Source organism: Podarcis erhardii (assembly GCF_964252035.2).
Source record: "Podarcis erhardii genome assembly, chromosome: 10".
Lineage (NCBI taxonomy): Eukaryota > Metazoa > Chordata > Lepidosauria > Squamata > Lacertidae > Podarcis > Podarcis erhardii.
Genome location: NC_138500.1, coordinates 31,104,048 through 31,126,352, shown reverse-complemented (window position 1 = coordinate 31,126,352; position 22,305 = coordinate 31,104,048). Strand labels below are relative to the sequence as shown.

The following is a 22,305-nucleotide window of genomic DNA, read 5'->3' as shown; positions in this document are numbered from 1 at the left end:
ATAGTGAGACACATGACAGGTAGACCACAAGTCCATGGAAGCACTGTTTAGATTTACAGGTATAGCGAGAATGGAATGAACTTGGGAGTCTCCAAAAGATGTTATTGTTATAGTGACGAGGCAAAGACTGAGGCTGAATAGACTTACAGCAGCTTCAGAGCTAATCTCTATGATTCAGTAGGGAAATGCATGATAAAAGGAGCATCTGATCATGGTCACAATCCATAAGATGTTGCTGCAAAACAAAAGGCTCTTCATGGGAGCAATACCTGGTGGATTGTGATGAATTATCCACACTACTATTCTTGCCCAAATCCTTGCCTCCAGGATGTGTTTAGCCCAGGATTTTAAAAAGTTTGAGTGGTTTCCTAGGGGCAAGCATGTAATGTGTTTTGAGGGAGGACATAGATCGAATACTTCTTGGGCAATAAACTAAGCAGTTAGTGAATTCAGTAAATATACAAAGGCAAGAATTTCTGTAGTATGTCAGACAGACTCATCAGGCCAACTCTACCATTAGGCAAAGTGAAGCAGCTGCTTCAGGTGGCAGTTCTGGGGCTAGCAGCAGGAAGGGAAGGCAACAGATACAAGGAGTTGGACAGAACTGTTTGTGTGCCCCATACAGCCTGCTCTGTACCCACTAATCTGGCCTGTTGTCCTCAGATGCAGGATAATAAGCTGTTTTGTCAGTTATATTGAAGATTAAACTGCCCATCCTGGAAAGAGGAACAGGTGCATCTTGGCTATTGTTGCAGGCAGAAAATTGTATTGGGCTGGCCCTCAGACTCCTGTTTCACCCAATCCAGTATCTTCTTGCTGGCACGTGGAATAATGTGGCCAGACAAGATCCTCTCCAAAACCCCCATTTTAGTTTAGTTTTAGCCCTAAAATTTCCAGACCATCCATAATAATTCCAGCTGTGAAGCAGTTATGAACCACAACTGCAACCTGTTGCAAAATTTAATTATCAATCAATCAATCTTATTACCAGGGCTGGCCCTACCATTAGGTTAAGCAAGGTGGTTGCCTGAGGAGGCAGATGATGATGGATGGAGAATAGGCAGGGCTGTGTGTGCCACACAGGTTACCTTGCACCTTCTAAGCTTCCCTACTGCCCTTCAGATGCAGTGAAGGACGCTGTCCCTTCACCAGTGCTGAAAAACGATCAGACTGCTAGATCCCTTGCAAGCTATTGTGCACAGAATGGGGAGGGGATCTTGTCCTTTGCCTCAGGACAGCAATAAGCCTTGGGGTGGCCATGTTTATAGCTACCAGATAGCTTACTGTATATCAGAGAAGACTACAATATAAATGCCTGCCACCACATCAAGTTCTCCTAGAAACAAGTTAGCATTGCTATAACCTATGCTCTGAAGCTTTCAAAGAGTCATATCGTGATGCCTTTGGCAGCGTAGGAAAAGTAAAGAGATGAAAGGGGGGGAATACGTTTTAAAATGTTTGTCCCCTCTCTTCTCCCTGCCCCTCATCTCTGTTCTTCTGATTCTAACTGACAGTCGCTCCCTCTGAAGTCTCCCATTTCGCAAGCAGCTCCTTTTTGCTTGCATATTGCAGCAGCCAAGGCACTGTTTAAATGCAAGCAGGGAACAAAGTGATGCATTAAATATGTAAGAAACGCCGTCTCTTACCTGTCAGGTGCTCTGCAAGGGCAGGAGAACAAAGGGAGGGCAGAGAGGAAGGAGAAAGGCTAGAAAGGGCAGCTTGTGGTTTTGAAAGGATATGGATTGCACACCATCTTGATGCACCAACTGCGAGGGCTGGTGGTCTGTTTCAGGCAGAAGAAAACCACGGGGGCCAAATCAGGATAGGGCACATCTGGATCCGGCAGAGGCTCCATGTCACCATCATCATCTTCGTCACCCAGGTCTGGGGATGGTGGTGGTTGCTCCAACAGGGTTGGTTGCTCACTCATTCCCGGATCCACATGTTCCAGAGAGCACAGAGTGGGATTGCGAGTGGGTGGGTTCCCCGACTGCCGGGTAGAGGAGGGGTGGGAGCCATGTTCGGCCATGTTGGCATGAAATGAGAATCCCTGGAAAGAGACAGAAGTGACACAGTTGACGAACAGTCCACCACCAAATGCACAGTGCAACTGTCCTTTGCTTTGATAGAACCAATCCAAAATGTTAGATGAACTTGCTTACTTGCTTGCTTACTAATGTCCTTCTCATTCTAGGCCATACTGAGGAGTTTTCATAACTCCTCCTCACTCTGGCTCAATAAACACATTCATGATGAAAAGGCAATAATATTATAGCCCTCGATACAGACCCCACTGGCAGAAGTAGCGCAATCTGTCAGTGTGTGTGTGTGTGTGTGTGTGTGTGTGTTACACACTGCTGACGAGGCCAGGAAACATCATGGTAGACCTCCATCTACGGCTAATTATACCCAAAAAAACTTGGCATATTGAGGATGTGGGTTGACAGGATCCATGCCAAATTTGGTTGGCAACTCAGCCCACATGTAACAGGCCCCTGCAAAGTTGCCTATAGTTGGTCGAGTATTGGAACGATTCACATGAATCGTGCCATGATCTATGCGGGCAGTGATGCAATCACCCAACTGTTTCACCACATGCTGCCTGGACACTGTATGCAAAATCCACTCAGCTCACATATTCAACGTCCCACTTTGGTTGCGTCATTTAAAAATGAGAGTCTCACCCCATATATTCCCTCTTCATCCACTAAAATCCATTTAGAAACTTGTTGCCAAAGTCATCTTTCCTGCTACTTAATCAAACCACATCACTCTCTAATCCATTATACAGTGTGAGCCACTTGACTGGTCCTACATATTCCATGAACACAACACTGCATACAAACCATTTTCTGTCTTTTAAAGGCCCTTCAGGATTCTAGCTTGAATCCTGCATCAATGTTCAGCATGATGCCTTGAAACTCAGAGAGTACATTTAGAAAAAGTATAAAACTTGTATGGTTTTCATTATCATATAACATCTCACTCTCAAATACTATTTTTCCCTGGGACTTAAAATTCAGCTGAAAATTTCCTTCCCCCTTTTGAAGGAATGAATTTATAGTCCTGGACTGCTTGTGTATATGATGTACTTGTTATGTCTTCATGCAACTGGCAAAGGGATACATAGCTTTGTTGTCTATGGGGAGTATAGGGTTAACTTGGAGACCTGGCAGATTTGTCAAGGCTCAAATAGCTCAGAGCATGAGATTCTTGTTCTCAGAGTTGTGGGTTTGAGCCCCACAATGGGAGAAGGATTCCCGCATTGTAGGGGGTTGGACTAGATGACCCTCATGGTCCTTTCCAATTCTACAATTCTACGATTCTATGATTAATTAAACAACAGGGTTGAGGCATCTGCCATTGCTGATGTGATGTGCACATCCCTCATCTGAGGGCAGAAAATGTGAAAGCTCTAAATTTCCTTGAGCAAATGTCCCAAGTGGAGGAGCATATGATTGACAGGCAATGCCATGAATACAGATAGACAGACGGACAAGAGACAAGCGGGTTAAGGGGATCTAAGTTTGGGAAGAAGGAACAAGGAACAAAAGGCCTACTTGAGACCAAAGAAGCCTGGTAAATTAGGGATGGTTCAGACTAAGGCTAAAGGATCATATTTATCCAATTTTGTTCTGAAGAGAATATTTTTGGTTTCAGCAGGTTTGGGACATTGCATTCATATGTAATGTTTACATGGGGATACCTCAAATGGGGGAAGAGTGGCAGAAGCAAAGGGATACACTCTGTTGTGGCCAGAAAGCCAGGTGGTTGGGACATGGCCATCAAACCTGCCTTTCCCCATAAGGTCCCTAGGCAGGTTACAACAATATAATGTACCATTATCAATGGAACACCCTGTGTAAATTCAACAAAAAAGATGGGCCCCAGTGAAAGGTGTACAATGAAGATGCCAGAAGCCCATTTGTAGGGCAGGAGTTCCACAATTTAGGAGCTGCCACAGAGAAAGCCCTCTCCTGGGTCACAATTCCCTGTACTTCTGAACTCCCAAGGGTGCCCCCAGAAGGTCAGCAGGGATAGAGGCAGTCTTTCAGATATACGGCACCTCAATCATTGAGGAAACTCAGCACTAGTGTGAGTACCTTTAACTGGGCCCAGAAATGAAATAGCAACCAGCTGAATCTGAAAGGTAAGCTCTGGTACCAGGTACACAGCAGTGCACTCTGGAAACAAACAAAAAATAATCAGAAAAAAATTAATGTGGCAGCTATTAAATAGGTGCAGGTGGGAGGGGATGGTGTTGCGCAGCTCCAGTTCTCACTTGAAGCAAGGCTCTGCTCCACAAAGTGAACAGCTATGGAATACTGTGGCTTTTTAGGAAGATTAATCAAAAGGTGAGAAAAGGTTACTGAGAAGCATAGGACATAAGGCTTCACCGCAGCAGCCCTGAAGCACTGCTGGTTCTGGCACAGTGCCCTACCAAACAGCTGCTTAAGTCATTCAGAAACACATAATGACTATTGGCTGAATTAGAAAAGCAGGAACATGTACTTCATGTAACAGAACACAAAAAAAGGAGGGAAGGTCAGCATTTCAACGGGGTTTACTTGAGGAGAACCTCTAGGCTCCCAGGGGAGGCACAATTACGCAAAAGCTCATGGATGTGAGAGCAAGCTGGTGCCCATGAAGTCCATACCCTCCAAGATGTTGAGTCCCAAAACTGGGACATGTGTCTTTCCATCTGTTCTCATGCGGGTCACATGCCTCATGTGGAATATTACAGAGTCCAAAATATGTGCTTGGGGGAAGCGTGCTCTCACAGTGCCCCAAAATGTGCTTTTGGGGGCACCATGTGAGATCACAGCCCCCCACCCTGCATTTTTTTCCAAGGAGAGATATCAGCACAAACTCATGCAAGATCATGGCCTCTCAAATGGTTGCAGGGGGAAACAGGATGTCCCAGTTTTTCTGGGATACTTGGGGGGGGTATAGAAGTCCTCAGTTGCAACTGCCTGCAAAAACCCTTAGTGCAGTCACTGCCTCTCAGCCTAGGCTACCTCACAGGACTGTTGTTGGGATTAAATGAGGGGAGGGAGAACCATATATGCCACCTTGAGCTCCTTGGAGGAAAAGGTGAGATATAAATGTGATAAGTAAGTAGGAGTCCCAGACTAATTTTAATTATGCAACATGAACTGGCTGGTATGTGATGGAATCTCCCCTCTCAAAAAAAGAATAGTTACAGGCTGGAAGCACCCTGACCCCTACACCCATTCTGAAAACCACCTGCGCTTCTTCGCGGACATCCAGTGTTGGCTTCCATCTAGTGTTTATTTGGTTTGAAAAAGGTTTTTTCCTTTTAAAAAATGTAGATTTAAATGCATTAACTTCTATGTAAAGTGTCTGAGCACCAATTGCAGAGGGGGCACTGCATAAACATTTATGATGTCCCTGTTGTCCCCCCCCCCACCTTCATTTAAAGAGCCCTAGCAGGGAAGAGCACTTGCTTTTTTCTGAAACACATAAAAACAGCTTAGATGCCAGAGCGCAAGGAGGAAGTGCAATTATTGACAGAAGACTGCATTGTGCCCCCTCCTGGCGCCTTATGCGATGGCGTTCTGGTCTGCTGTGTGATGGAATGTGTCTCCCCTCATTCTGTTATTACAAAGAGGGCAGCACAGAACAGCGTGTCACACTGGGGTGGCTTATGTAGCAATGCGAAAGCATTTAAAAACATCAATTTCCAGTAAAATCCAATTGCCAACAGTAGAGGATTTATCAGTGACAAAGATCCAAAACACAGAGCTTATCTGCTCATAATCCTGTCTCCACTCTAAAAGCGGAACATTATCTTCCACGTTTCCCAGATCTTTCTGCCCATGAGCTTGCCTTTGTTGTGCTGTTGCTATACAGCCCATGTTCAATCAATGTTGCTTGGTCTAGACGTGCAGCACCTCCTGCTGTTTATCTGCAGACCCTTGTTCTCTGTGCAGATCTGTTTCCAGGCATTCCAGTCACGCCTGGACACAGTGGGGCCAACACCTTGCTCTCTAATCTGTGGGCAGTCTTTATACCTGCTTCTAGTTTGTTTTAATAAATTATATCTCAAGTTCTTTCCATCAAGGCGAGTTTACCCCGGGCACTGGGGAAGCATCTACAGATGCGCAGCATATTTAGAACTGCAGCAAGAACACAGAGAAATGAGTACATTATGTTGGAGATGTGCAAATGCAAATATTTTACGCCCAAGAAAAGTGAGGAAATCTTCCAAAAAGAAATGGCAGTTTGCATATTAACAGAACGGTCTATTATGGGGGGGGGGGGAGAGGAATCTGTGACTGTCCAGATAGATGTCAGGAGTAGGAGTCTCTGACCACTGGTCACACTCGTTGCGGCTGATGGAAGTGGGAGGATCACAGGTGAGGCTACCCAGAGTGTATTATTTCCTTGTATATTTCAGGATGGCATGATGGGGATCATCATAGTGTCTAGATCAAAAACTTATGTTTGAGTTACAGAATGCTTACTCTGAAATAACATCTGAAGCTAGCTAAAAATTATTAGAATCTATTTTAAGAGAAATATTAGTACAAATAAATGCTCCTTATAACCAAGTAAAACAATTATAAGGAAAAATCTCTGCACATTCTCACGACCCTGTGGATAATGCATTAAGATCTGAAATTGTTTGCATAAATTACATTTTAAATTTAAATGTTAGCATGCGTTGCCAGTATTCTGTAATATTTTACTGATACTCTGCAGCTGCAGTTCTATGCCACTTACCTGACAGTAATTCCCACTGAATGCAGTGGGACTTACTTCAGAGTAAACTTGCATAAGATAGTGATATAAGTACTGTGCAGACTTACACGGGAGCAGATCAAACTGAACTCAGTGGGACTTGCTGAGATACAAAGGTGTGTTGTCTTCTGGTAGGGACACATGGCTTGTTTTATCTGCTTATAGTTCACCCAAAGTCCTGTTCAGAAGGTTGCATCCATCGCAACAGCTCTACTCGCACAACAAACTTGCATGCTTCCAATGGAACTTCTTCCTCTCCTGTCCCCCAAGGCCCCATGTGCCCTCAAAATCAGCTCTGGGGGTTTGTTGGACCTTCTGGAACAGATTGGGGGAGGTGGAGGAAACAGAAGTCCCATTGCAAGAGCAAAGCTCTGCTCATGCAGTGGTGGACACAAGCTGTTGTTATTTTAGTGTGAGGATGGATTAGGAAACACATGGGCAAATATCCCAAATGGACACTGATGGGTTCACTAAATGGCTACACTATTTGTTTGTTTGTTTGTTTGTTTGTTTGTTTAATAAACTGTTTGATCCAAAAAATCATAGCTAAAGCATGGTTGAAATACACAAACCAATTATTAAACAAATAAACATCAACCCATCAGCATTAAAAACAAAGAAAAAGCTTTTTTAAAAAAATAAAAGCAATTAGACCTTATGTGTCTGGTTCCCAAAATGATTACATACATGGCCACAGGATTTGCATTATACCACAGGTTTGAGCCCAGCACCATCATGACAGATACAAGTCATTGCAGCAATCCAGTGTCTTGGTGGCACCATAAAAAATGCTGGCCATTGTGACCATACCAGCAAAAGCCCTTTTTGAGCCCATTCATTCATTCTCATTTTCCAACCATTAAAAAACACAGATCTGCCTCCAGTCAATCCAAGCACAAGGATGCTCTTACAGCACACCACAAAAATCCCAAAATACCCAACTCCTTTTTCTCAAAACTATTTGCTTTTTGCACCTTTGGTGATACGTTTGTTTCAGATAACCGGGCAGTGACTTCTGAGACACATCACACATAGAAGCAGATCCCTTTTCCCTTTCACAACTTGAGCAGAATTTTCCCTACAGCCTCCCAGCATGCTGTTGTTGAGTCCACCTTCTGTTCCGTCAAGGCCACAGAGGTGAAAGGTTAGTTGAAGACTGCTGGGAGAAAAGGCTTGCTTGTTGTGGAAGCTCCAAAAGACTAGAAGGCTGGCAATTCCAAGCTATGCTTTACACGGCTTCATAATTAACAATACAATGCAACAAAGCTATGGAAAGCAACCTCATTAGCATTTCCCAGTTTCCGCTCAGAGTTTTATTTTCAGGATTTCTTTTGCACTCCCGCTGCCAGGTATCCGCCATAGTGAAGAGCACAACTCTCTCCCTCTGGCATTGAAAGACACAGTTTATGCCTTAGAGCACTCACTGGTGGGGTAGCAACTGGTCTGGTAGTGCACCAGGGATACCTTTTTTTGTGAGTGAAGGAAGGAAGGAAGGAATTGCTGCATCAGACAGATTATCTACTCCAATTTGCTACAGCCTAAACAATTCATTACAGGCTGCATGAATGCAGAAGCAGATTAACCAGTATGGGCACTGTGAAGCTAAGAGCACCCTCTTGACAGAGAATAGCCCCCACCCCATCCAGCTCAAATAAAATCCTTCAATCAATCAATCCAGCTCAGATGCCAGCAGGATCGTGCTTAGTTACTTCCTAGGGAGGCAGCGTAGTGTAATTCGAGGAGCAGGATGGGAGTGGATATGGACTCTTTGGCCCTTAGGGCTGATTCATGCCATTTCCCCTGTTTGGAGATCACCCTCGTGGGGAAGGGCCATAGCTCATTGGTGGAGCATCTGCTTTGAATGAACAATGTACCAAGTTCAATCCCCAGCATCTCCAGTACCAACCAGTGTAGCCCATATATACTGAGCTAAATGAATGAATGGTCTGATGGTATAAACTTCCTATGTTCCCTTGTAGGACACAGTGTGAAAGGACCATAGCTAGGACCATGAATGTCCCAGGTTCAATCCCTGGCACTTCCATTCAACAGAAGATAAGGCAGCAGATGATGGGAAAGGCGTCTGCCTGAGAACCCGAAGAACAAGTGCCAATCAGAGTAGTCAGCAAGAAGTAGTTGGATCTGGTAGAAGGCAGATTCATTGGCTCCTGATATTTCTTTTGGGTTAATAGCCCAGCAGCATGGAACATTTCCACCAGCCCACATCCCATGGCAGTGGTGAACAATGGAGATATCATGTGTAATTTATTCATTATTAGAATATTTTCAGCTGAATAACCTCGCAAAGCAACTTGTTTAAAAAATGCATGCATTATAATTATGTTAATTAATGTAAATTAACAATGATATCCTCAGTAGCCTTGGGCAGAACGGCTGGCTCTTACACTCAGCTCTTTCTCCACTCCTTCTGACTGCTTTTTACAAAAACAAAAAATACCACCTAAGAACTGAGAGATCCAATCAAGGAGCTCCAGCATCTCATCCAGTTTGGTCCAGTGGTTAAGGCATCAGTTGAAAGTGTCCTTTTCCTGTCTCCCAGCTCACTAGGAGAGATTCAGTGAGCTGAGCCAGTGTTGATGCCCTTCGGTTGTTGCTTATCAATCAAAATATGGCTCTGTAAAAAAAATAGTTGCAGACTAGCAACATATCTGGGGTGTGTGTTGCATTTATGCAAAGTAAGGAGCTTGTTGATTTTCTTGGTTGTCACTAATTAGCAGATAAATTATTATGATTTCTCAATGCAAATCATAAAATAATTTCTCTAACAAAATGTACACCACTTAATCAACCCGAATTTGTCATCTGAATTGAGAAGGGTACCTCAGCTGACAATAAGGAACTTGAAAAGAAATATTGGGACTTTGAAGAGACTGGCACTCCTGTCCACCTCCAGTTCCTCTTGCTCTGCTGAGGCTGCAATCCCAACCCTACTTGCCTGAAAATAAACCCCACTGAATAGGACTCACTTCTCAGTAGATATGGGGTGCATCCAGACTTTTGCCATTTTCAGGGATTCCATCACATTATCAGCAAATTTTAGGTTGGACCTTTTGCAATAAGGAAAGGAAAAATGCATTGGGAAGTGTGGGATAACATTTAATTGATGGAACACCACATCTAACCTCCCTGCAAACAAATCACAATGAATGCTCAGTAAATACTAGCAGAGGTCACCTAACCTCCCTATGAATTTTGTGCAAACAATCACAATGAATGCTCAATACACAGTGAGCCTGGAAACAACCATGGGTAGGATCGCACTGTCAGGTTACATCTATGTTGCACATTTAAAGCACTCTTATCCCATTTTAAGGGACGCGGGTGACGCTGTGGGTAAAACCTCAGTGCCTAGGGCTTGCCGATCGCATGGTCGGCGGTTCGAATCCCCGCAGTGGGGTGAGCTCCCGTCTTTCGGTCCCAGCTCCTGCCCACCTAGCAGTTCGAAAGCACCCTTAAGTGCAAGTAGATAAATAGGTACCGCTTTATAGCAGCCTTTCCTAATCTAGTGTCCTCAAATGTTTTGGACTACAACTCCTATCAATACCAACCAAAGACAACCAACCACAACCTAAGCCACACCCCAACCTATCTCACCACCAAGGAAATACAACAAGTGAATAGTAAGAGAACCCATACAAGTGATGCTGACACAAAACCCCACATATACACTAAGTTGAAGAATAGAAGCATTGCCAGCCGACCCCATCCCACTCACAATTCCCCCCTCTCCCTCTTTCCTCCTCCTTTCTTCCTAACCTAACATTGTATGCAGCACTGATGTCTCACAAAAAATGGAACTGATCTGGGGGGGGGGGAATAACTTGAAAAGAGAGACAATGCATGCATTTTTGTAAACTTAGAAATCTATAGCAGGCACCCCCAAACTCGGCCCTCCAGATGTTTTAGGACTACAGTTCCCATCATCCCTGACCACTGGTCCTGTTAGCTAGGGGTGATGGGAGTTGTAGTCCCAAAACATCTGGAGGGCAAAGTTTGGGGATGCCTGGTCTAAAATATCTGTAGGGCACCAAGAAGCAGAGTTTGGATTTGGATTTGATATCCCGCTTTATCACTACCCGAAGGAGTCTCAAAGTGGTTAACATTCTCCTTTCCCTGCCTCCCCCACAACAAACACTCTGTGAGGTGAGTGGGGCTGAGAGACTTCAGAGAAGTGTGACTAGCCCAAGGTCACCCAGCAGCTGCATGTGGAGGAGCGGAGACGCGAACCCGGTTGCATGGCGAGTTCCCGCCCCCCACCAGGATAAATGAAGACACGAGACACCATAATTAAGGTTAATTGTTGAATTCAGGAATGAGAGGCATTGGCTTAGGCATTGGTCCTATTGACTATCCGGCTCCAGCCCATTTGCTGGAGACACGGGGAAGGGTTAACACTTTATCAGGGGAGTCTCCTGCCAAGGCACGTCGACTAGGAGCTCCCCCGGGTCACCGCTCTGGGGCGTGCCTTTGGCCCACACCTCCATAGGCTTCGGACAGGGCCACGCCCCCCGGAGTCCTTTAACGGACCACCCTTCGCTCACTGGGGGGAGGTGATGGCGTTCCTCCCCCCCCCCACATCCTCTTAACCCCTTCTTACCAATGCCTACCGCCAATGCCGAAAAGTTGTGACGAGATGCTACGAGGTAGGCGAAAAACCAAAAGGCTACAAATTGCCAATTGGGAAAAATTCCTACCATGCCCCTTGCGGCGACAGACCGAAGTCCATAGCAAAGTCAAAGACCTACCTAAAGCATACCTAAAGGGAGGGAGGGTGGGAAAACGTGAGGGCTAGCCGGCAAAAAGAGGGTGAGCCCCCTCTGCGCCGGCCCTAAATAGGGCAGACCCGGCCGGGATTCCCCTGTTCTCGCAGGGGCTGAAATCAGCCCCCGCTCATGTGGGGGTGGGCGTGAAGCCCGCAACCCCACCTCCTGGGCAGGCCGGAAGTGGCTTTCCCCAGATTATGAGTCTACCGCTCTTAACCACTACACCACACTGGCTCTCAACCAAGTTGAGAAAGTCTTGTTCAGAGACAGAAGAATAAGTCAGCGAGATAAAAGAGTATTTAATGAACACAACTATTCACCTCTATCTTAGTCCAACAGCTGTTATGCTAGAAGAGAGCATTCTGAATAGAGAGGGGGGGATCAGGAAAAAAACCTGAATGCATTTGGCAAAATGTTCTAATCAGGGAGGGTCAAAATCTTTCAAGGGTGGTTGAGAAGTGATGGTTTTTTTGCACACATCCCAAGCACCCTAAAGTTTAAATGCAGATATGCAAACATAATGTGGGTGTACGTAGCAGAAACTTCCATTATCTCAATGTCCAGGAAAAGTTCCATAATTGCAAAGGATGGGTGCACCCACACCACAAACTTAAACCTGGAGGATTGGAGCCTGTAAAGCTGTCTCTACAGACCTAATGATGCCCAAGGTTCTTCAAGTGAAAGCCCAAACAGCTGAAGTTGTTTAAAGGGGTTTAAGTCTGTGATGTGGATGCAACTGATGTAGTTGGCCAACATCTGCAATGACCTGGCATCACATGCTATGTTTGAAATGGCAAGGGCCCATTCGACTCACATGGACAAGAAATGTAACATCTGAACCTCCATCAGACTACAGAACCTGTTGATGTTGCTGCTCTCTATCTCCTAACATTTCCTTACCCAAATGGCCTCAGGGTACATAGCCCCTCTCTTATCCTTGCACACTGTTCTGGGAGATCTCCCGACCCCCACCTAGAACTGAATTGGGGGAGTGGGGGGAGGAGAGGGGAAGATACAATTGCACTAGCAGGACTTGCTGCTCTGGCTCCCTCTCACACAGCTAGTTGAATCAAGCCCATTATGAGCACCTGAACAGGTCACTGTGGGCATCTGCAGTAAAGCACACTATGAGTCATGAAGACAATCTGCTGCCCTAGAATAGAAGAGCAGCGATTATCTTATTTTTGAAGTCAGTATTTCCCACTTCTGCTTCCCCTGGAAACTGGCACAGGTAGATCAAGTGATGCAGAGGGGGGGGGGAATCATGTATGCCTTTTGTAAAAAGCCAATTTCAGGTAAAATTTACATGGAGAGATGCCATGATTTCTGACAAAAGAAATAGGACACGTTTGCACAATCCATTAGGGTCAAGAGTCACCCTGTTACAAATGTGTATTCTCAATTGATTTAAACAGGGGAGAGCCTCCCCATCTTGGACTGCTGGTTTTAAATATGCCCAGCTGAAACTTTCAATAGATGCTGCAGTCATGCAGCTTGCCTAGCTATCTATTACCTAGTGATGACACAGGTCACACATTCACAGGAGAAATGAGGAGGAGCCCACTGAATCACCGCCCATGCTCATCACTTATCTCTGGCAGGGAGGGATAACTTTATCCGTATCTATGGAACGAGGGTGTGCTGCTTTCGTAGTGAAAAGGAAGACATCCCAAGTGGAAACCAGAACAGATTAATTGTGTGATAAGAGCTTCACTGAGAAAGGAATACTCCAAGATGTATTCAAGGTAAATTTCCATCACGTGGGTTTGGACAGAAAATGATCAAAGAACTGTGTAGGTTATAGAAAAGGGAAGTCAATTCATGTGGGTCTTTGTGCAAATCTAGCCTTATTTAATAAGGAAAAAATGCAATATTCAGGAGCAGCAATGCTAACAAATGTGCCCTTTCTCAAGAAAAATTAAAAGCTGCCTGAGAAAGAGCCTCAGGGAACATGACAATCCAACAAAATTTCTCTCACTCTCTTTCTTCTTCCTTGCATCTACCCAAAATGTTACTGGCATTTGAGGTCACAGAAATGGACATTCTCTGCTCCATCCTCCCTTAAAAACCACTATACCAATAGTTATTTTACAGCCTTGCCCTGAAAATTGCTCCCTAGTTTCATGAATCTTGCATCTCCCTCTGTCTTGCACATGCACTAATATGAAGAAAGCTTGCTCATTTGGCCATCACAGGTAGTTAATGGCCTTTAGCTTGCCCCTTTCTGGCTTCAGAAGTAGCTGGTTTTGCAGCCAGAAGGTTGGAGGGTGTATTTTGATTCTTCTGGAAGCAGCTGGTCTCAAATTCTGAGCTTCCTAATGAGGAGAAAAAGGTATCTGGTGTTGAAGGCACAAGAGAGGTGCTTCAGAGAGTGGTAGGCAAAGGGCCACCTCTGTCACAACAGTTTGTACCACTTAAAATATGCCTGGTTCTGCAGTCTCCAGTGAAGCATTTTATCATCCAGAATTGTGTGACAACTGACAAGATGGTAGGGGTAAGAGCTCAGATTTGAAGGCAGCAAGTGATTGCATCTCTCTCTGTGTACTGAAAACAGAATTGTTATTTAACATTTCTATGCCACTCTTTGAACAAGATTTTGAAATATATTTCTATCCCAGAGTATGAATTTATGTGGATAAATACACTGGGTGATATGACCAGGCAGACTTCATGTGATCAAAATGGTTCTTTCTTCGAGCCAGCCAACATGATCACAAGAATCACACACAGAGGTTCCTTCATATGGTCACTATTTTGCAAGAGGCATTTAAGCGCACATTGAAACATTAAGTTGTGCAAGTGAATTGGATTAAAGCAGGCTGCCACCCTAGTGCAACAAATCTACTTTTTAAAAGGACTTGTTGTAGTTAGGAAAGTGATAGCGAAGAGAACAAATGAAGGTGTGTAAACACCCCACAAGCAACTCAGGATGGATCCTGATTGTTGTATAACTGCCACACACAAAAACCCCTGAAGATTACTGAAGATTAGATATAAACTAACCACTGTATAAACTGTGTGCAAGAAAATTAGGATGAATGCAGAATCAACAGGTTGTTTAGAGGACTCAAAAGTTTGTCCTCACAGATATGTGCCTGAGAACAATCAAGACAGTTCATGTAAACAGAACATGTCCTGCACGAACCACTCATCGGAACCTAAAGTGCTTTACATTATCATCCTCATCTCTGCTCTGTTTTATTAGGAGAAACTGATGCCTAATGACTCAAGTGAAAATTAGGGCCAGGGAAGACCCAGGTTCAATTCTTTGCTCTTCAACATGCAATCTATGAAGCTGTGGTTTAATTACTGGCTCAAACTTAATGTTAGTGGCTTGCTGAGTCACACAAGGGTTTTGGCACAAAGGGGGGGACAGGAAAGAGTGCACATGGTGAACAGTTGCCAACGTGCTTCACCCACAAAACACAGATCGGAATACATGACTCAGTTATCACATTTAGTGGCATCCCATAACCACAACATTACACAATGATTTTTCATACGATAAGTTCACCACATGCCTTTCCCTTGTCATTCTCTGCAACAGAGAAGATGGATGTGGAAGGTGAAAGCTCTAGCCTGCCTGTTCTCCAGCTACATCAGCAATGACCCTCTTCCTTTTCTGTCTTTCCAACGTTTCAGCAGCAGCAGCAACATCTGCAACCTGAGGTAATTGATTCACTCTGTCTAACGTTAGGGCTGGCCCCAGCCATAGATCAGACTGGTCTCTGGTCCTTCTTTTGTTGTTGTTTAGTCGTGTCCGACTCTTCGTGATCCCATGGACCAGAGCATGCCAGGCACTCCTGTCTTCCACTGCCTCCCGCAGTTTGGTCAGACTCATGTTTGTATCTTCGAGAACACTGCCCAACCATCTCGTCCTCTCTCGTCCCCTTCTCCTTGTGCCCTCCATCTTTCCCAACATCAGGGTCTTTTCCAGGGAGTCTTCTCTTCTCATGAGGTGGCCAAAGTATTGGAACCTCAGCTTCACGATCTGTCCTTCCAGTGAGCATTCAGGGCTGATTTCCTTAAGAATGGATACGTTTGATCTTCTTGCAGTCCATGGAACTCTCAAGAGTCTCCTCCAGCACCATAATTCAAAAGCATCAATTCTTCGGCGATCAGCCTTCTTTATGTTCCAGCTCTGCTCCTTCTTAATGGCTACCAAAACCTGCCACCTGGCCTTTCCTCATGGTAAGGCCACTTTTGGAAGGGAAGCAGAACTCTGCCAAAAATCCCGTAAAATCTTCATGCTCTGGCTCTTGTTTGCTTTAGAGGATGAAGCTTGGACCTTAGTAATGGTTGTGGACCACTCTAAGTTGGAGCTATGATAGACCTCACTAACACTTTTCAGGCACAGCATCTGCTAAACATTTGATACTGTGGTTTGAAATAGGTTCAGCTTGGCAAGCGGATGATGAAAAAAGGAACATGATGGGAATTACCATGGACGTTTGCACCGTGCCTTGTCTCCATCCACAGGATTTATAGTTGCCGCATATTTGTAGATTCCTATCATGTCCTTTCACTTTACCAACCTATACATATTTAATTCTTAATCCTTCCTGATAAATTAATCTTCCAAGCCCCCTGGTCAACTGTGTCCTCCTTCATTAAATCCCTCTAATTTTCCAGCATATTACAGGCAGTAAAATGCCAACAATTAAGAACTGTATTCAGAGAGGTCACAGGCAGAAACAGAAAATGGGTGCATTCGTGTTGAGGTGGCACCTCAAATGACCATGCTGATTTCCTCCCCAGCCTTTACCCCCTCCTTTCAAGGGGCAAGTTCATACCCAGATTATTTGCTGATTTCTCTCATACCTTAAACTTCAGCATAGGTAAAGGTAAGTCAGTTATGTCCAGTCGTGAATTACTCTGGGGTTGTAGCGCTCATCTTGCTTTACTGGCCAAGGGACCCAACGTTTGTCCGCAGACAGTTTTTCCAGGTCATGTGGCCAGCATGACTAAGCCGCTTCTGGTGAAACCAGAGCAGTGCATGGAAATGCCATTTAACTTCCCGCTGGAGTGGTACCTATTTATCTACTTGCACTTTGACGTGCTTTCGAACTGGCAGGAGCTGGGACCGAGAAACGGGAGCTCACCCCATCATGGGGATTCAAACTGCCAACCTTCCGATCGGAAAGCCCTAGGCTCAGTGTTTAGACCACAGCGCAACCCACGTCCCTAAACTTCAACATGTCTACTCTGATATTGTAACCTTTGAGCACCACCTGCTTAAGATTTACAATTACTTTCTGCCCCCCACCCTCCCACATCCCAGAGACATGAGCGTGCTGAAGCTCATTGGTAGAGCATTGACTTTGCACGCAGAAAGATCCATGCTTCAATCTCTGGCATCTCCAGAGAGGGTTGGGAAAAGACCCCTTGCCTGAAACCCTGGATAGATGCTGCCAGTCAGTGTAGATAATAATGTTAGATGGCCCAACAGTCTGAGTCTGTAGAAGGCAGCTTCCAATGTTCCTTTGGCTTCTTTGTTTCTTAAAGCCGAATCTCATTATTTCTTTTTTTCCGATCCACACTTCTAATCTCTCTGGTTCTCATTGTATCATTTCTATATCCTCGGTGGTATTTTAAAAAAAACCCTTCTAATTTATTATCATCTGTAAATTTCATTAACATGCTATTTACTCCTTCCAGATAGCTAATGAAGATGTTAAGGACGATGGGACCTGAGAAGGAGGCGGAGAAGAGCCTGGAAGCTCCCAGGAGAAAAGGGATTGGAGCTGTCCTGACTGCTAGATGCCTCAGGCCAGGATGTTTAGCGTTGGCGGCAGGAGAGTGGAAGCTGAATAAAAAGCTCTTTGCCTCTCGCCTAATATTCCTTATCTTATAACTACCTGTTCAGTGTATGAGGAGGTCTTTGTTTCTCCAGGGTATTTGATTAAGGTCAGAATATTTATCGGCATAACAAACACACACACAATCCTCATTTTCTTACAGAGTTCCGGCCTCCAGCTGTACAGTAGTCGCTGAAAGTAAAGTCTTTTGCACATTTGTTAAACTACAGGACCTCACAGGAGGCAGTGATGGCCACCAACAAATTCATGGAGAGTAAACGTATCAATTGCTATGACCCATGATGGGCTATGCTCTGCCTCCATGGGTCAGAGGCAGTAATGGTTCTGAATAACAGTTGCTTGAAACTGCAGGAAGGGAGAGGCCTCTTGTGTTCAGGTTCTGCTTTCAGCTTTCTCACAGGCATCTGGTTGGCCACTGTGAGAACAGGATGCTGGACTAGTTGGGCCATTGGCCTGATCCAACAGCCTCATCTTACGTTCTTATTGTCTATACAGTGGTACCTCGGGTTACAGACACTCCAGGTTACAGACGCTTCAGGTTACAGACTCCGCTAACCCAGAAATAGTACCTCGAGTTAAGAACTTTGCTTCAGGATGAGAATAGAAATCACGCGGCGGCAGCGGGAGGCCCCATTAGCTAAAGTAGTACCTCAGGTTAAGAACAGTTTCAGGTTAAGAACGGAACTCCAGAATGAATTAAGTTCTTAACCCGAGGTACCACTGTACTGGAGAATGTGGTTGTACAAAGGCCTGCTTGCACTTTCTGGGGATTCAGGTCTCTCAAGCTGAGGGCTAGACTAACCTTAATACAGAATAGGGTCTTGGGCATGAAACCGTTACCCAAGAGTGAAAAGGAGGGTTTTTGTGCTGGATTTCTTTTGAACTCCCCAGCATTTCCACTATGATGGCTGATCCCTCATTGCTAGACATAGGAAACAGTGGTTATGCTCCCAACTGGAGGAAAGTTTGAAATACACATAAGTTGGTCAGCGAGGTGTGCAGAATACCAAATTTCCTGCCGGGACAATTTCAAAGATAGAACAGCGTGTGAGTGAGGGAAGCCGTATAAGCGTGCAAGAGAGAAAATATGCACTGGTGTACCTTTCAAGAAAAAAAACCAGCCTAGAATTATGCCTCACTATGTTTCAGCCAGGTCTAGAAATATGAACCACTCCAAGACCCATCCAGCCTTCACTGATCACAATATCTGACCTGCTTCTGTCTCAACAATATATGGAAATCACAAAAGAGTCAGATCACAAAGCAGAGTCTGCACCACTGGAAGGAGCATGAATGTACATTGTTGCCTCCGGCAACATCACCCTTACTCAAGCTATAATGATTTCCTGTGCTCCTGATTTATTTCCAAAAAAATTGTAGAGGTCAGGGGTGCCAACTTGAATAAAATATTGGGGGGCAGGTAAGCCCACATAATCGATCACAAAATACAGCATATGCACACCATTTGAATTGCAATGTCCATCAACTTTGGGGGCTTCTGCTCCCTCAAATATTATATTGGGGGCAGCCTGAAGATGTACTGTGCTCTGGACAAACCAGACACCTAGTGTTCTTGCCACCTTCACCAAGTGAGGGAATAGGATGCACACAGTATAGTATCCTATGTTTAATACTTAGGCCAACCCTCTGTTTGTTGTGGCTCCACTACAACCAATCCAAATAGCTAGCCGATTGGAAACACACCTACAGGGGAAATAAAAATCAGGGAGATTCCCAATAAACAAATATTATTTGTCAAGAGTTAGAGGTGACTCTTCTATGGCTCTCCAGATGTTTCCAGATGACAACTCCCATCATCCCTGCTCACTGGCCTTGGCAGGTGAGGCTAATGGGACTTGGGACTTCAACAATATCAGGAGGGACACAGAGTTAGCCTCTCCTGGGTTAAAAGCTGCTTCCTGGTGACCCATTTCATGAACACTCAGCCAGATTTGTTTGTTGTCTGGGTAGATGATGTTGTTTTTACCAAGCATCATCCCACACTTTCCTTATCGGGAAAAGGTCTGACCTTTAGGGGAAGTGGGTTTGTTTTGCAAGAGCTCCAAACTGGCTTCAATAATGCAGTCATAATTTATAGAGATGTGACTGAATCCCACCAGATAATAGTGACAGTCTGGAAGTATGGAAGTACACAGAATCACACCAATGGAGACCTCAGCAAGACCATCAATAAAAGTCAAAGGTGCAGACAGTAAAATCACCCTCACATCTACATGCCAGATTTGTTCATCTTAACCATTATTAACCCAAATACCAAACATACAAAACCATTAACTACTGCTACAAATACATTTGTACATTAATTCAGATAAATTTACAGCAAATAATGCTTCAACCTACAATAGTTAAAGTGGGAGGCATTTTCCAGTCTTCCAAAACACACAAACCATTCCACTTTAAGGGATTGTGTGAGTATACTTTAGGTTAATTAATCCTGGATAGAAGATATGGGTGTATTCAAGGTTGTGAGGACGTTTTCCTAAATAGTCACTGAAACAGTGGCAGAGCCTGACTCTTTACCAGCCTGATTGTGCAAAGAAAGGGATACAGTGGTACCTCAGGTTACATACGCTTCAGGTTACATATGCTTCAGGTTACAGACTCCGCTAACCCAGAAATAGTGCTTCAGGTTAAGAACTTTGCTTCAGGATGAGAACAGAAATCGTGCTCCGGCAGTGCGGTGGCAGCAGGAGGTGCTTCAGGTTAAGAACAGTTTCAGGTTAAGAACAGACCTCCGAAACAAATTAAGTACTTAACCAGAGGTACCACTGTACTGACTTCATAAACCAATCCTGAGAATGCTTTCAAAAGAGAGATTCTAATCTAATAGAGTGATTAAAATGCCAGAACCAGAGAGTGGAGCATATCCCACATCAGCTCATTTGAGCTAAAAAAACAACAACCTGTACTGTAGTTATATGAACATCAAGGACAGGATGGATGTGGGGGGAAATACACAAACCTTGCTATGATCACAACTGAGAAACACCTTAAGAAATGAAGTAAAGTTATCATTCCCTCAAGTACAACTCCTGAGGGCCACATAACAGCAGTGAGTGGCGTCAGAGGATCTACCACAAGGCCACTTAAACAGCCTTTGTACAATAGGCTACCTTCCAACTAAGGCAAAACCATGACTTGGGATCTATGCCTCTCCATCCTCTACCCAGGCAAAGAAGAGGCATCATCACATTCAAAATAATGGGCCACCAAAGCAAAAGTGCTTTACTGGGGTGCAGAGCAAGGCCAGTCAGGATAGGTGTGGCCTAGGAAAAGAGGAAATAGTTCCAAGGCCGGATAAGAGAGGCCTAGAGGGCCATATATGTATCTGAAGTTTCCCACTCCTGCTCTAAGGTTTCTAGTTCAAGGATCCCTGAAACTGTGTCACACCATTCTTACTTTTTGAGCTACCGTGAAAACCCTCCTCCCCACTGTCTTCTGTTGCTAAAGCACAGCAGACATGGCTTTAGTGGTGTACTGGCGGCTACTGGAAGACAAGGTTGCAACATTATGATCCAGCAGCTACTGGAAGACAAGGCTGCAACATTATGATCCACATGTGGATCTACCACAAGGCCACTTAAAACTAAGTGCAAAAAGCACTACTAATTTATTACATGATGCCCTATCTGCAGTGTGTGCAGTTCAGGACAGATCCAGAGGTGTTGCTCTCAATGAAGAAAAATTTGGGTGGTTGTTGGCCTACCTATCTGAAAGGTCAGTTTTCATCTACAGATCCCAAGCAATTCTCAATGCTTAAATGGAAATAATGTTTTCCAAAAGTAGTTTAGGCTTAATATGCTTTTACTGTACATAGCAAATGTTCCCTCATTTGTCCTCAAAACAGTTCTGACATAAGCTACTATTCTCCTTTTACAGATGGAGGATGAAGGCTAAGAAAGTGATGTTCCTAAGGTACAGGAAGAGTGGTCATGCTGAACTCAAGGCTCATGGATCCAAGCCTACAACACTATCCATAGGTCTACGTGGCTTTTGGTAAATGATGCATGGCTCATTTCTGTGCCCACAAGCTCATGTCAACAACTTTAAACTAGGTCAAGCACTACATTTAGAATTGGACTGGTTCACTTTCTGCAAGAGGGATGATAATTCCAAGAGACCACCAGTGTGATCCCATGAGTAACTTGTGGGATATGAAGAGCTGGGTTTGTGTCCTAGCTTAAACAATGAACTCACTGGCTAGCTTTGAGGAAGTCCCACACTATCAGTCGCCACCTGTGCATCTGCACAGGCAAGATTCAAACCAGGAGCCTTATGGCTCAGGCACCAGCTCCCTGCAGCATCAAAGCACTGGGAGGTGAGAATGGGCAGGGCAAGCCAGCTAGGAGTTTGCTATAGCAGCCCATATTCCTCAGGGCTTGGGGAAACCCGGTGGTGCTTGGAGAGCATAGGAAGCTGCCAGTGATTGATGCTCAACCTCTGAGTTATGGCCTGATGCTACTACAGGATATCAAGACCTGCTAGCCTCATTGTGGATAACTTGTCCCTAGAGGAGGCCACTGTGTCCTCCCACTGCACATCCAGACTTCTTGTACCCAACCTGCTTTCTTCTACATTATCTGTCACTGACCTGTCCTCTGCCCAAAAACTCAGCGCATGCGCACTCTCTTTTCCTGCCTCTGTTCCAAAGTTGCACAATGGTTATGGGAGTCATGACAAATTGATGTGGGGGAGGGGGGACAGACAGACGATGGAGCTGATAATTGAAAGGCACACTTTACAAAACAGCCTCTTCAGATAATGAACAACATGGGGCCCGTTCAAGTGCAATTGAGTACAGTATGTCCATAGTGGCTTTCTCTAACTGTACAATACCAAATAACAAACGTACACCAAAATGAAAGGCATACTACATCCAAAGCCCTCAAAGCACCTTGCCTATAGAAGCCAAGAGC

The 22,305-nt window shown here is 44.7% G+C and overlaps 1 protein-coding gene across 4 annotated transcripts in view; it reads right to left on the bottom strand.

The window, feature by feature from the left end:
• CACNA1I (calcium voltage-gated channel subunit alpha1 I) overlaps nt 1–22,305 on the bottom strand; it is a 292,566-nt gene that overhangs the window by 264,885 nt on the left and 5,376 nt on the right. For all 4 annotated transcript variants that reach the window (XM_081877575.1, XM_081877574.1, XM_081877577.1 and 1 more), the window contains exon 2: nt 1,741–2,050. In XM_081877575.1, the coding sequence (XP_081733701.1) occupies nt 1,741–2,029 (289 nt within the window). In that variant the 5' untranslated portion in view covers nt 2,030–2,050. The remainder of the gene's footprint in view (nt 1–1,740; nt 2,051–22,305) is intronic.